This window comes from Natrix helvetica, assembly GCF_964273705.1.
Source record: "Natrix helvetica genome assembly, chromosome: Z".
In the NCBI taxonomy this organism is placed as follows: domain Eukaryota; kingdom Metazoa; phylum Chordata; class Lepidosauria; order Squamata; family Natricidae; genus Natrix; species Natrix helvetica.
The window spans coordinates 10756547-10769399 of record NC_138554.1 but is presented as its reverse complement, the minus strand read 5'-3'; the positions used below and the strand labels follow the sequence as shown (position 1 = coordinate 10769399).

At 37.5% G+C, this 12853-nt stretch overlaps 1 protein-coding gene across 1 annotated transcript; it reads left to right on the top strand.

Moving 5' to 3' along the window:
* Window positions 1–284: 284 nt before the first annotated feature.
* Window positions 285–12560, top strand: LOC309401278 (vomeronasal type-2 receptor 26-like; the record flags this gene model as incomplete). Its single annotated transcript, XM_081970341.1, has 6 exons — window positions 285–373; window positions 2697–2988; window positions 4873–5727; window positions 6909–7136; window positions 10757–10883; window positions 11659–12560. 6 exons carry the CDS (start codon window positions 285–287, stop codon window positions 12558–12560), a joined length of 2493 nt encoding a protein of 830 aa, XP_081826467.1.
* Between the last annotated feature and the right edge of the window lie 293 nt (window positions 12561–12853).

Below are 12853 nucleotides of genomic sequence, written 5' to 3'. Positions count from 1 at the left end.
TGTTGAAAGCTAGAGTTGAAATCTATGCTTCTTCCTCACCTCAGTTGAATGACAGATAATTTTCAGACAACATTCATGGCTTCAGTTCTCACAATTAGCAACCACTCAGGTTGAACCGAGCTATACAGAGACTAGTCAGAAGAGTTGTGTGGAAGATGATAGCCCTGGTGTTGTTGCTATTAGTGCTACTTCCATTGGCGGTGTGCAAGATTCCTAACTTTAGATGCAATGTTAGCGAGCCTCTTCCTATTCATCATAAGTATTTTAAGTCTGGAGATCTCATAATGGCTTTCATTATTTCTCACACTTACCGGTTTTCAAATCCTACTTCCTATGAAAAATGTCCTTCATCTGCACTCTTTGGTGACTTTGTGTAAGGCATTTGATTTTCTTAATCATGCTGCATGAACTTTCCAATTGTATTCTACATCTGTTGCTGTGTGTTGGGGTGCAGATTTGATGCAGATTTGTTTAGCTGTTCAGTAAATATTTTTTTTCTAATAATGTAGGCAGACTCCACTGTCATCTAGAATAGAATTCTTTATTGGTGTGATTGGACACACAAGTAATTTGTATTTGGTGCATATGCTCTCAGTGTACATAAAGAAAAATAGAATACTTCATCAAGAATCATAAGATACAATACTTAGCAATAGTCATAGGTTACTAATAAGCAATCAAATTATACTAGGAAACAAATAGAACAATATAAATTTTGAACATGCTCATAGTCATAAGTTGGAAGAAATAGGTACTAGGAAGGAAGAGAAGAATAATAGTAATACAGTCTTAGGTAATATTTGGGGCCATATTTCTGCCTTATACACTAAGCATTTAAAGTTATGAATATTTCTTTCCAACATCATAATTATTTGCTTATGATTTCCATTCTGGGAATTAGGAATTCTTTCTTCTGAGATGGATCTAAAAATTATTATTACCATACTACTGGATAATAAATATCTTTGGATTTTTAAGAGAACATTTTAGCAAGAGTAGACACATTCTAATATAATTTACACACATGTACACACATTCTAATATAATTTACAAGTTAGTGTTGTAAATTGAATTAAGGATTTATTTGTGAGACTAATTCTCTCCTCATCCTAATCTTTGTGGTCTAAATATTGACTACAGTGATTGAAGAATGGAGCTAATGCATGGAGAGATTATTTTAAACTTCTCTATTACCTGTAATATTAATTTATTAATAGTTAATATTAATTTGAATGTTCTGCACAACTTGAAGAATGAGAGAGGAATCAGTAGCAAGGAAAAATTTGAGATAGCATCTTAAATACAATATTCTCAGTCTTAATCTTGGTGACTTTCATTTATTTGAGGATAATAAAGGGAGAACGTGACTCACCCACAATGACTCATTTGTGGATTCTGTAGGTGTTATTCTTTGTCAAAAATTCACAGAGAGTTTCCTAGAAGAAACCATAATCGTTTTGTAACTTTCCACAAAATTATGGTCATGGATATTAAGGGCCCAAACATGGCAGTCATATTTGAACTCATAAGGCACTTCAACACAATAATGTGTTGCTTTTCCAAAGCTCTATATTTTTATCTTTTCTTAACCACAGTCCAAAAAAATGTGACTGAAAATAGGGTTAGGGTTAGAGTTAGGACTTAGAATGATGGTTCTGCCTATTTTCAGTGTTCAGCAAATTACTTTGAAATCTGAAATGTATGGAGATCATCGCAAGAAGAACATGAGTGCCACTGATTGATTAGCTCAATCAATGAGATATTGTGACCCTTTCAACTTTGAGCACCATACTGAAGAAGTTAGGTCTACCTCTATGGAAAATTTCCATTTCTAAATCTTTGCTGTTGTTGTTAGTTGTGAAGTTGTGTCCAACCCATCACAACCCCATGGACAACATTCATCTGGGCCTTCCTGTCCTCTACCATCCTCTGGAGTCCATTTAAGCTCACACCTACTGATTTGGTGACCCCATCCAGCCACCTCATTTTCTGTCATTCTCTTCTTCTTTTGCTCTCAATCTTTCCCAGCATCAGGCTCTTCTCCAGGGAGTCATTCCTTCTCATTTGGTGGCCAAAGTATTTGAGTTACATCTTCAGGATCTGGCCTTCTAAAAAGCAGCCAGGGTTGATCTCCTCCAGGACTGCTTGATCATTTTGCTGTCCATGGGACTCAAAGGAGTCTTTTCCAGCACCATAGTTCAAAGGCCTCAATTCTTTGATGCTCAGCCTTTCCTATGGTCCAACTTTCACAGCCTTACATTTCAATTGGGAAAACCATAGCCTTGACTATACACACTTTTGTTGTCTGGGTCATTTCTCCGAAATGTCTTGAAAATCATTAACTTCTTTCAAATTTTTTAAGCTGCTATGAAATCATGCAAAACAGTCTTCCAAAAAGGATTGAAGAAAGTCCTAATGAAGTTCCTAGAAGTACTTGGACTCTTCCGGTTCAGAAGAAACCGAAGAAACAGCTTCAAAAATGAAAGTATATAAAACTGTTCTGAGAAAAAAGCACAAAGAGATATTTGGAAAACAATTTCACATATTTTGTGTTTTAATGTGGTTGGAGCATATTAGCATTCTGAAGAAAAAAATCTTTAGAGAAGTCACAAGGTTCTTCCAGGGCAAAGACCAAGCAATTTAATTTCAAATAAGACATTTGTTATCATTTTAGCTATTATTTTCTCTTGTTGTAGAGTCATGAAACAGAACTACCAACATATCTTGACTTTGGAATTTGCTTTAAAGGAGATCAATGACAACATTCAACTCTTACCTAACATCACTCTGGGCTTCCATATCTACAATAATGATTTCAGTGCCAGTGTTATTTATCTTGCTTCCATGGAACTTCTCTCCACAAAAGACAAATTCTTTCCAAATTACAAATGTGATGCCCAAAATAATCTGGTAGCAGTCATTGGGGGACCTAACTCTGATGTCTGTCTCAACATGGCAACAATTCTCTGCATGTACAAGATGCCACAGGTAGGCAATGTGAATATACCTTAAGTATTTAAAAAGGAAAAACATCTTTAAAATTTGAGGCATTTTTCTGACCAAGTTCACCAACAAAATGAACAAAATATAGACAAATCCAAAAACTTAATGGTAGCCCAGCGGTTAGAGTGCAGTACTGCAGCCTACTTCTGCTGACTGCTGGCTGACTGCAATTTGGCAGTTCAAATCTCACCAGGCTCAAGGTTGACACAGCCTTCCATCCTTACTTCGGAGGTGGGTAAAATGAGGACCCAAATTGTTGGGGCAGTATATTGACTCTAAACTGCTTACAGAGGGCAGTAAAGCACTGTAAAACTGTCAGAATATTCATGAACTGGAATAGGACATAGTAACAGGTCAGCCATTGGGGACTGGCTGGAATAGGACGTGGTAACAAAGGTCAGCCAATATATAGGCATAGCAACTAAGTCAGCCAATAAGGGCTGTTTGGGAGCTGAGATAGCAAGGAGCCTGGCATGGCTTAGGCTTAACTTAATTGCCCTGTATAGAGGAGGTTCTCTTTGTCTGTATTAAGCGCTGAACTATGAACTGAATCTCTCCAATCTCTCCTCTCTACCACATTGGAAGAATCTGCTGTTAGTATTGTATTCATGCGTTATCATGTATATAAAGAGGTTAATGAATCCTGCTGAATCAGTTATCTATGTGTGCTTTCTGGATGTGATTTCTACTGCAAACTCTGACAAAAAATGGTATATAAGTCTAAGTGCTATTGCTATTAAATAGAAACTCCATTCTGGGGAAAAAATTGTGGATTCCATTTTGAGTTGTCTGTTTACTTTGTCGTTGAGGTAGATTGTGTAATGTGAAGAGGAAGTAGACATGGTTTGATAGCTATATTCGTGTAAATAAATTCAGGCAACTTGGTTAGGGGGAGAAGAAAATGGTAAAAATGGATGAAATATGATTATTATTTTTTTGTGATTTGAAACCCAGTGCCAAGCCCGAATTTGATTGGGGTGTGGGATCATTTGTATCCTTGGGCATTCTGACATGAATTCAGTTTGACACTGAACACCAGAGAACCACAGGTCAGGGCTGAAGGGGAATGGAGGCTTCAGTCACAACATCATTCCTAACTGATGAGTCAGTCACATTTCAATATCTGGCTGACCAGAGGAGGAGGATAGATATCACTGAGCAACCAGCTACCATCTTGATTGGTAGTTGTTTTGTAGAGACGGTTGTTTTGGAAACTTGAGAAAACTGAAACTTATATTGGGGTGAAAAGCCCAGGAACTTTAGTGCTGGCTTTTCACCAGTTAGTGATGGTGTATCTAAATAAATTTGTACTTTGAGAAAATGAATGCCTCAGAATTCAATTTGTGATGGATGCATTACTTGGAACCTGACATGCTGATCCAGGAAAATTGAATTGTGAACAATAATCATTGGCATCCTTCAGTTTCAAAAGACTATGGTACAGTGCTCTGGAAAGAGGTCCTAAAGCACCATCTGGTGTGGCTAAAAAGGCCAATTCGAGAATGGCAATCCCTTCCACACTGAGAACAGATGCATTCTGTCCCCTGCCCAGCCACCAGATTTCGCTGGTTCCGGGACTGCCTGTTTGCCTCAGCCTGCCAATCAAATGTCTCTTCAAATTAGAGAAGGCCAGGCTGTGTCTTTAGCCTCCAAGCTAAGTGATCAGAGATCAAGGTTTCCCAGTTGTTTATGTCCATTGCCAAGGCCTTTGGATCCCTCTTGCAGATATCCTTATATCGCAGCTGAACAATAGTATAAGAATGAAAAACAGAACCAAAGAATATATTCATCAACAACCTTTATGGACAAACATCCATACTTGTTTTTCATTTTGGAAATATCTTTTTCTGGTGTTCTCTTTTTATTTAGCTCACGTATGGCTCTGCTCTATTGATGGAGAAGCAAACCGAAGGAGTCTTTTTCCACCAGATGTTCCCAACTGTGTCACTCCAGTATGAGGGTATCCTGAGGTTATTGCTATATTTCAACTGGAGATGGGTTGGAGTGGTTTACTTGAATGATGTGAATGGAGAGAGATTCGTACAGGAAGTGCTCCCTATGTTCTCCAAAAGCGGCATCTGCTTTGACATCATACAACGATTCCCCCAGCTAACTTTTTCTGTATTTGCTGATCAAATGGTGAAGGAGGGCTTTGAAACATTCCTGGGCATCATGAAAAGCTCTGCAAATGTATTGATTGTACACGGGGAAATCCAGACCATCATTATTTTGAGGATGGTACTTCACTTCTCGGAATTCGAGAACATACCGATGGTAACTAAGATCTGGATTATGACAGCTCAAATGGATTTCACCTCAATTCCCTTCCAAAACAATTGGAATTTAGATTTCATCCATGGTGCAATATCTCTTGCAATGCACAAAAAGGAATTGTCTGGTTTCCAGAAATTTGTTCAGGACCAAAATCCTAAAGGGAGAAAAGAAGATGGTTTCATCAAAGCTTTTTGGGAACAGGCTTTTAACTGTGTGTTTCCTGTTTCTCTGGCAGACCAAGAGGGGAGCAAAATCTGCACTGGGGAAGAAAAATTAGACTCTCTTCCTGCATCTGTTTTTGAAACAAGCTTGACCGCTCACAGCTACAGCATTTACAATGCTGTTCATGCTGTAGCTTATGCTCTGCATGTTATGCATTCAAACAAATCCAGGTTCAGATCAAGAAGAAAGAGAGAGAAATGGAAGCTTCTGGATAAATCATTGTGGCAGGTAATGATCTTCCAAGCTGAGATACGATATGCATACTTGTTCAGCATGTTTGTAAGTACAGAGTGGATATCTTGGTTAGTGGTTTTCAACCTGTCATCTGTGATCCCTGGAGGGAGGCATGATATAATCACATGAAGCCTGCAAAGGCTTGAAGAAGTGTTATGATTTAAACTTTGAGTTAAGCCTTGGAAGTCTGTGACCATGGCCCATGGCCACAAAAGATAGTGTTGTGGCCTGCCAGCAGAGCTGGTGGCAGACTCAGACAGTGAGGAGGTTGGGGAGGAACATGGGCCAGTCCTGGAGTCTGGGGAAGGCTCTGATGATTGCTCTGCTTCATAGGCAGAGATGGGGCCAGGGGACATCCAACAGTTATCAACTGCCTTCGGAGTAAGATATCAGTGGGGCGAAAGAACAGCTGGAGCCTGTTCCTGATGTGCACATGCACAGAGCTGCGAGGAGAAGGGAACAGCTATGGAATAGGGGCCAACTTGGGAGTAAAGGGACAGGTGGACAGTGAATGGCCCCTCCCATAGGGAATAAAGAGGAGCGAAAGGAGAAGGGAGTTTGCAGGAGACAATGAGTTCAATTCATTAGGGTGAAGATCTGTTCCTGACTTCTTGCCAAGTAATTGCTGCTACAGCGGGACATTTAGAAGATATCGGCCTGGAAACTCTCCAAACCTGATAAAGGTATGTAGTTGTGAAATCTCATGAAAGATTGTTTGCTGGGACTTTCCTGGAGAAGAATTCCCGTTAACCTAAATAAAAGTGGTTTTATCGGGACGAAGAGTCTGCTTCATGATATTGGGAAACCTAGCTCAGAAAAGATGTCTAAAGAATGTCAGTCATGAAGAAATAGCAATGCTGTATATACCGCTTTACAGTGCTTTACAACCCTCTCTAAGTGGTTTACAGAGTTGCCCACAACAATTTGGATCCTCTTTTTATCCACCTCTGAAGGATGGGAGGCTGAGTCAACCTTGAGCCTGGTGAGATTTGAACTGCCAAATAGCAGTCAGCTGGCAGTCGGCAGAAGTAGCCTGCAGTACTGCATTCTAACCATTGCACCAACCTGGCTCATCAAGAAAGGTGGAGAACCACCAATCTAGGGTCATTTACTGTCTTTTTTTTTTTTACGTACATGAGCATTTCTTTAATGCCATATATATTTTCTGATTCCAGTTGCACCATTACCTGAGAAGTGTTTCATTTAACAACTCTGCTGGGGAGCAGGTTTCTTTTGATGAAAATGGTTCATTAATTGCCGGGTTTGACATTGTAAATTGGGTCACTTCCCCAAACCAATCCTTTCAGAAAGTAAGAGTTGGCAATGTAGAGCCATCGGCTTTCTCTTTAAAAATGTTAAATATTTACGAAGATGATATTGAATGGCCACGTAGATTCAACCAGGTAAGGGCTTAATTCATATTGTAATACTGTAAATCATGTTCTGGTGTTTTTAAAAAAACAGTTCAGGCCTTATAGCCCCTGCAATAATTTACTTGTCATTGGATAATTCTCTGAGTTTATCTTAATGTATCTCTCTTATTCCCTCTAGATCAGGGCTATCACACTCAAGACCCACAGGTAGGATCCGGCCTGCAGGGTACTTAAATCTGGCCCTCAAGGCCAGCCTGTAAGTAGCAAAGGATTGGCCCATGGTGCCTCTAGCAACCAAAATGGTGTGCGGGGGGGGCACGTATGGCTGTCCCACACCCTGTTTTCAGCCTGGGTGGCTTTCTACAGCACTTTGCCAGCCAAAACGGGTCCTGGGTGCCCCAATGCACCATTTTGGCTGGCAAAGTGCTACAGAAGGTGTCCGTCCATCTCCCTCTTTCCCCCAGCACTGACCCGTAGAGGAGAAGTACAATGCTGATCCAAGCCTCGAAAAAATCCAGTTTGACACCCCTGCTCTAGATATTTCAGCATTCTTCTTTCACTCCTTTTACCTTTCCAATGTAGCAATAGCAATAGCACTTAGACTTATATGAACTGCAATTTGACAGTTCAAATCTCACCAGGCTCAAGATTGACTCAGCTTTCCGAGGTGGGTAAAATGAGGACCCAGATTGTTGGGGGCAATATATTGACTCTGTAAAATTGCTTAGAGATAGCTATAAAAGCATTGTGGAGCAGTATATAAATCTAAGTGCTATTGCTACAACAATTTGCTTAGTGACAATTTGAAGTTACAATGGTGCTGAAAAAAGTGACTTATGATCTTTTTTTTTCACACTTAAGACCATTGCAGTATCCCCATAGTTATGTGATTTACATTTGGATGCTTGACAACTGGTTTATATTTATGACTGTCACAGTGTCTTGGGATCACATGATCCCTTTTTGCAACCTTCTAATAATCAAAGTCAATGGGGAAGCCAATTCCTCTTAACAACTATGTTACCAATTTAACAACCAGTGATACACTTAAGAAATGTGGCAAGAAAAGTCATAAGATGGGGCAAAACTCACTTAACAAATTTTCCACTTAGCAACATAAATTCTTTTTTTTTTAATTTTTTTATTTTTCTTTATAAAAGACAAGACAACACATACAGAACAAGAGCAGGGAGGAGAACAGAAAAAAAACCCAATTTCATCAAACATGTCGTTTGGTTACAAGTTTTTGTGCAGTGGTTTTTACAATTAAGAATAAAGTCACTGATTATCCATTAAACATAGTTAAGTATTTCATTGAGCATTATGTGTTCAAATTACCATTAGTATTCTTTCTTTTATGACAACCCTTGTTTCTTTACATCCATAATTATCTACTAGGTAACAATAAGTCTTTATAAAATTATATCACCATTCTCTAAAAAATAAGAATAAGCATTAAATCAAAGAAAAAGAAAAAAAACTCATTACTTCATATAAGACATTTCTACTTTCCATTAGCCATAGAATTTCCAATCATCCACAATTCCAAATATAATTCTCCATTGTTATTTGTCAATCCATGTAGTCATTAAGTATTTCAGTCTATATTTATATCCATTATTCATTACATCATCATTATTCCATTTTATATTATAAGATAGTTACCAACTACAATCATACCTAACAGTTTAAATCAATTTAAATTTAAATCTTATATATTGAATACCTTATTGTTCTTATATCGTATAAGTAGGTAGTCTATTTCATAGATAAAGCTTAACACATATAAGAAGAGAAAAAGAAAAAATGATTTTTTCCCCAACATTAAGTATAGCTTTCTATTATTATTACATATAAGATAGAATAAAGGGGTAAAAAAGTTCATTTCCAGGTTTTTTTATCCAACCATTGATAATAATAAATTTAATAATAATAATAAATTTGAATTTATTAGCCGCTCCCTTTCCAGACAGGACTCGGGGCGGCGTACAATGGAGCATATAAAACACAAAACATATGTACAAACACATAAACATACACAACTCCCATACTTTATAGAATTGCTCATCCTCTAGTTCTCTAATTTCAAATGTAAGTTTACTCATTTCAGCACAATCCATTATCTTCCGAACAATTTCTTCCTCTGTTGGTACTTTCTCATTTTTCCAATGTTTAGCAAATACAATTCTAGCAGCTGTTAAGACATTTATAATCAAATATTTCAAGTCTTTATTGTATATTTCTGGTACTATTCCCAATAAAAAAGTTCTGGTTTCAAGTCTATATGTTTATGTATCATTTTCTCCAACCACATGTGTATTTTAGTCCAGTATTTTTTAGCTTCAGGACAGGTCCACCACATATGGTAGAATGTGCCCGGCGTATGTTGACATTTCCAGCATTTTTCAGACTTATTCTTCGACATTCTTGCTATTCTCGATGGGGATAAGTGCCACCTATAAAACATCTTATAGAAGTTTTCTTTATATGCAACTGACATTGTCATTTTGTAATTTTGAGTCCACAATTTTTGCCATTTTTCTAAGTCAATCCCATGTCCAAAGTTTTTTCCCCAAGCTAGCATAGATCCTTTCACTTGTTCTTCATATAGTTTTACCTCTAATAGATAATCATAAAATTTTTTAATTACTTTTTCATCATTGCCTGTTAAAATTTTATCTAATTCGGTCGGTTTATTATAAAAGCCCTCATTTTTTCTATCTTCATTGTATCTAGAATGCATTTGCACATATGAATACCAATTGAGTTCAATACCTTCTTCTTTCAATTCTTGTATAGATTTAAGTTCACCCTCAGTATTCAATAATTCAGCATATCTAACTGTTTCTTCCCTTTTATATACTATTGGATATGAAAAAGCTTCAATAGTTGAGATCCAGACTGGAATTTTCAAGTAGTGCAACCTCTTAACCTTCTCCCAATTTGATAACAGAGCCTCTCTTATAAAATGATCTCTAAAATAACCATGCTCTTTAGCTCCTTTATACCATAAGTATGCATGCCACCCCAACAGCAGGTCATGACCCTCTAAATTCAAAAGCCTACCATTTCTTAGCATTATCCATTCCTTAATCCACATCAAACTAGCTGCCTGGTAGTATAACTCCCAATCGGGTAGGCCCCACCCTCCCCTAGCAACATAAATTCTGAGGTCAGTTGTGGTCGTAAGTCAAGGACTACCTGTACTCCGTGTTCATTAACAACCCCGTGATTTGTTTAATGATCACATGATTCATTTAACAATCATGGTGAATTTCTTTATGATCATTATAAAAATGATAGTGACATCAAGACTGGTTACATGGTGACCTGCTTAATGACCACAAAGATTTACAACCAAAAGTCTGGATTCAATTGTGGCCATAAATCATGGACTACCTGTAGCTTGTTTTCTCTACCTATCATATAGAGGAAAAATAGCTCTAATAACTATTAAAAATATAATATGGAAAAATCAAGAAGTAACTTGAGAAGGTGAGCATAGTTGCTACAGCTAATATCATATTTGTAAAAACAGTGTAATTACTATGTATCTGTCCCCAAACGCTCTTGAAGAGGGGTACTACTGTACTATTTTTTTTAGCTCATTTCACAATTGTAAATCACTTACCCTTTTCATTTTTGGACAGACATGGCCCCTTTCTCTCTGTAATGACAAATGTCATGGAGGCACCAGTAAGACAAAGATAGAAGGGAAGCCAAACTGTTGCTACAATTGCTTTCCATGCCCTGAAGGGAAAATTTCAAACCAGACAGGTAAGATATACTATAAGAGATGTTGGTTGTGACCTTCAATCCCACAAAATCATTCAAAATGCAGGGGAGATTTTTTTCCCCAAAGTCTATTGAAGGTGTGCATAGTCTACAAAATTTCAGTAGAAATCTGTCTACCTTTTTTTCAAGGATACAAGTTTTGTTTTCTTTAATTCCAGAACAGAAATGAATGCATAAACAAGAAAATTGTTTAATTGTTAAATCTTAATTGTCTTGAAAAAGACAATTGCAAAGGACAGTTTTCACTCCATCTGAAGGAAGAGATGCCAGCGTTCAATGGATTAGATGTATACAAAATGCTTTTTTCCCCTTGTCCCACTCCCAGTTTAATGTTAGATATTTTTACTATCTAGTGGTCCTGATAGGAAGTGGAAGATGGGCAGAGAGATACAGAAGGCAAAGAATAATGTGAACAGAGGAATTTATAAGACTGGTTAAAAAAGGGAGGGAGGGAGAGAAAAAAAATAAAACAGCGTGAGGAGGCAATTGTACAAAGATTATACCACATGAAGAGAGAGGGAATTAAAAAATAGCAATTTTTAGGAAACAGTTAAACAAGACAAGAGTTCTTCAAACTTTGGCCATTTTAAGGCTTGTGGACTTCAACTCTGAGAATTCCTCAAGTAGCTATGTTTGTTTGAAGGATACCAAGATGGCTTCCTTGGCTTGGGCCAAGGAGTGGACTACAAAGATGGAAATCTATCTACATTTCTAAATCATTCTAGATTTTTTTTTTTGCTAATGCTTTCTTTTTCAGATATGGATGATTGTGTCCAGTGTCCAGAGGATAAATATCCAAACTATGACCAAGATACATGCCTTCCAAAAGATATAAGCTTCTTGTCTTATGAAGAATCTTTAGGGATCAGTTTGGCCATATTTGCTCTTTCCTTCTCTTTTGTTACAGCTGTGGTACTTAAAATCTTCCTCAAGCACCAGGATACTCCCATTGTGAAGGCCAACAACCGGAACCTTACTTATACTCTCCTCATGTCTCTTTTCCTCTGCTTCCTTTGTACCTTGCTCTTCATTGGACGGCCTGAGAAGATACCCTGCCTCTTCCGCCAAACAGCTTTTGGCATCATCTTTACAGTGGCGGTTTCTTGTGTGTTAGCCAAGACCATCATTGTGGTTCTGTCCTTCATGGCCACCAAGCCAGGATCCCAAATGAGGAAATGGGTGGGGAAAAGACTAGCAACCTATATTGTTCTTTCTAGCTCTTTTATTCAAGCCTCTATTTGTACAGTGTGGTTGGCAACCTCACCTCCATTCCCAGATTTGGATACTCAGTCAGTAACTGAAAAAATTGTTCTGGAATGTAATGAAGGTTCTGCTATCATGTTTTATTGTGTATTGGCTTTTATGGGTATCTTGGCTGTTATCTGTTTTACTCTTGCTTTCCTGGCCAGAAACTTGCCTGATAGTTTTAATGAAGCCAAGTTTATCACTTTCAGCATGTTGTTATTTTGTGCTGTTTGGTTGTCTTTTGTTCCAACCTACTTGTGCACCAAAGGAAAATACATGGTGGCTGTGGAGATCTTCTCCATTTTGGCCTCTGGTGCTGGTTTATTGATTTGCATCTTTTCTCCCAAATGCTATGTAATTGTCTTAAGGCCTGAGTTAAATAGCAGGGAACATCTGATGAGGCGAAAAAAATAAAAAAAAATATTACTTCTCTACACAAAAGAGGCTATCAGTTTATTTCATTTTTTGAGAAACTGGGCTTAGTCACAACAACATGTTCCATTTGCACAAATGCTATTGGATTAGAATTAATCATAGATGGATTGGAAGAACCATTTTTATAAGTTCCTCACTGGGATATAAACTTCATAGAAATCTTTTAATAAAACACAATGATTGTAAAAAAAATATTTGCAGATGTTCCTATTCTTTCAGCTCCAAATACAAAATGAATGTAAGAGTATTTCATGCAAAATTAGTTTTTTTCC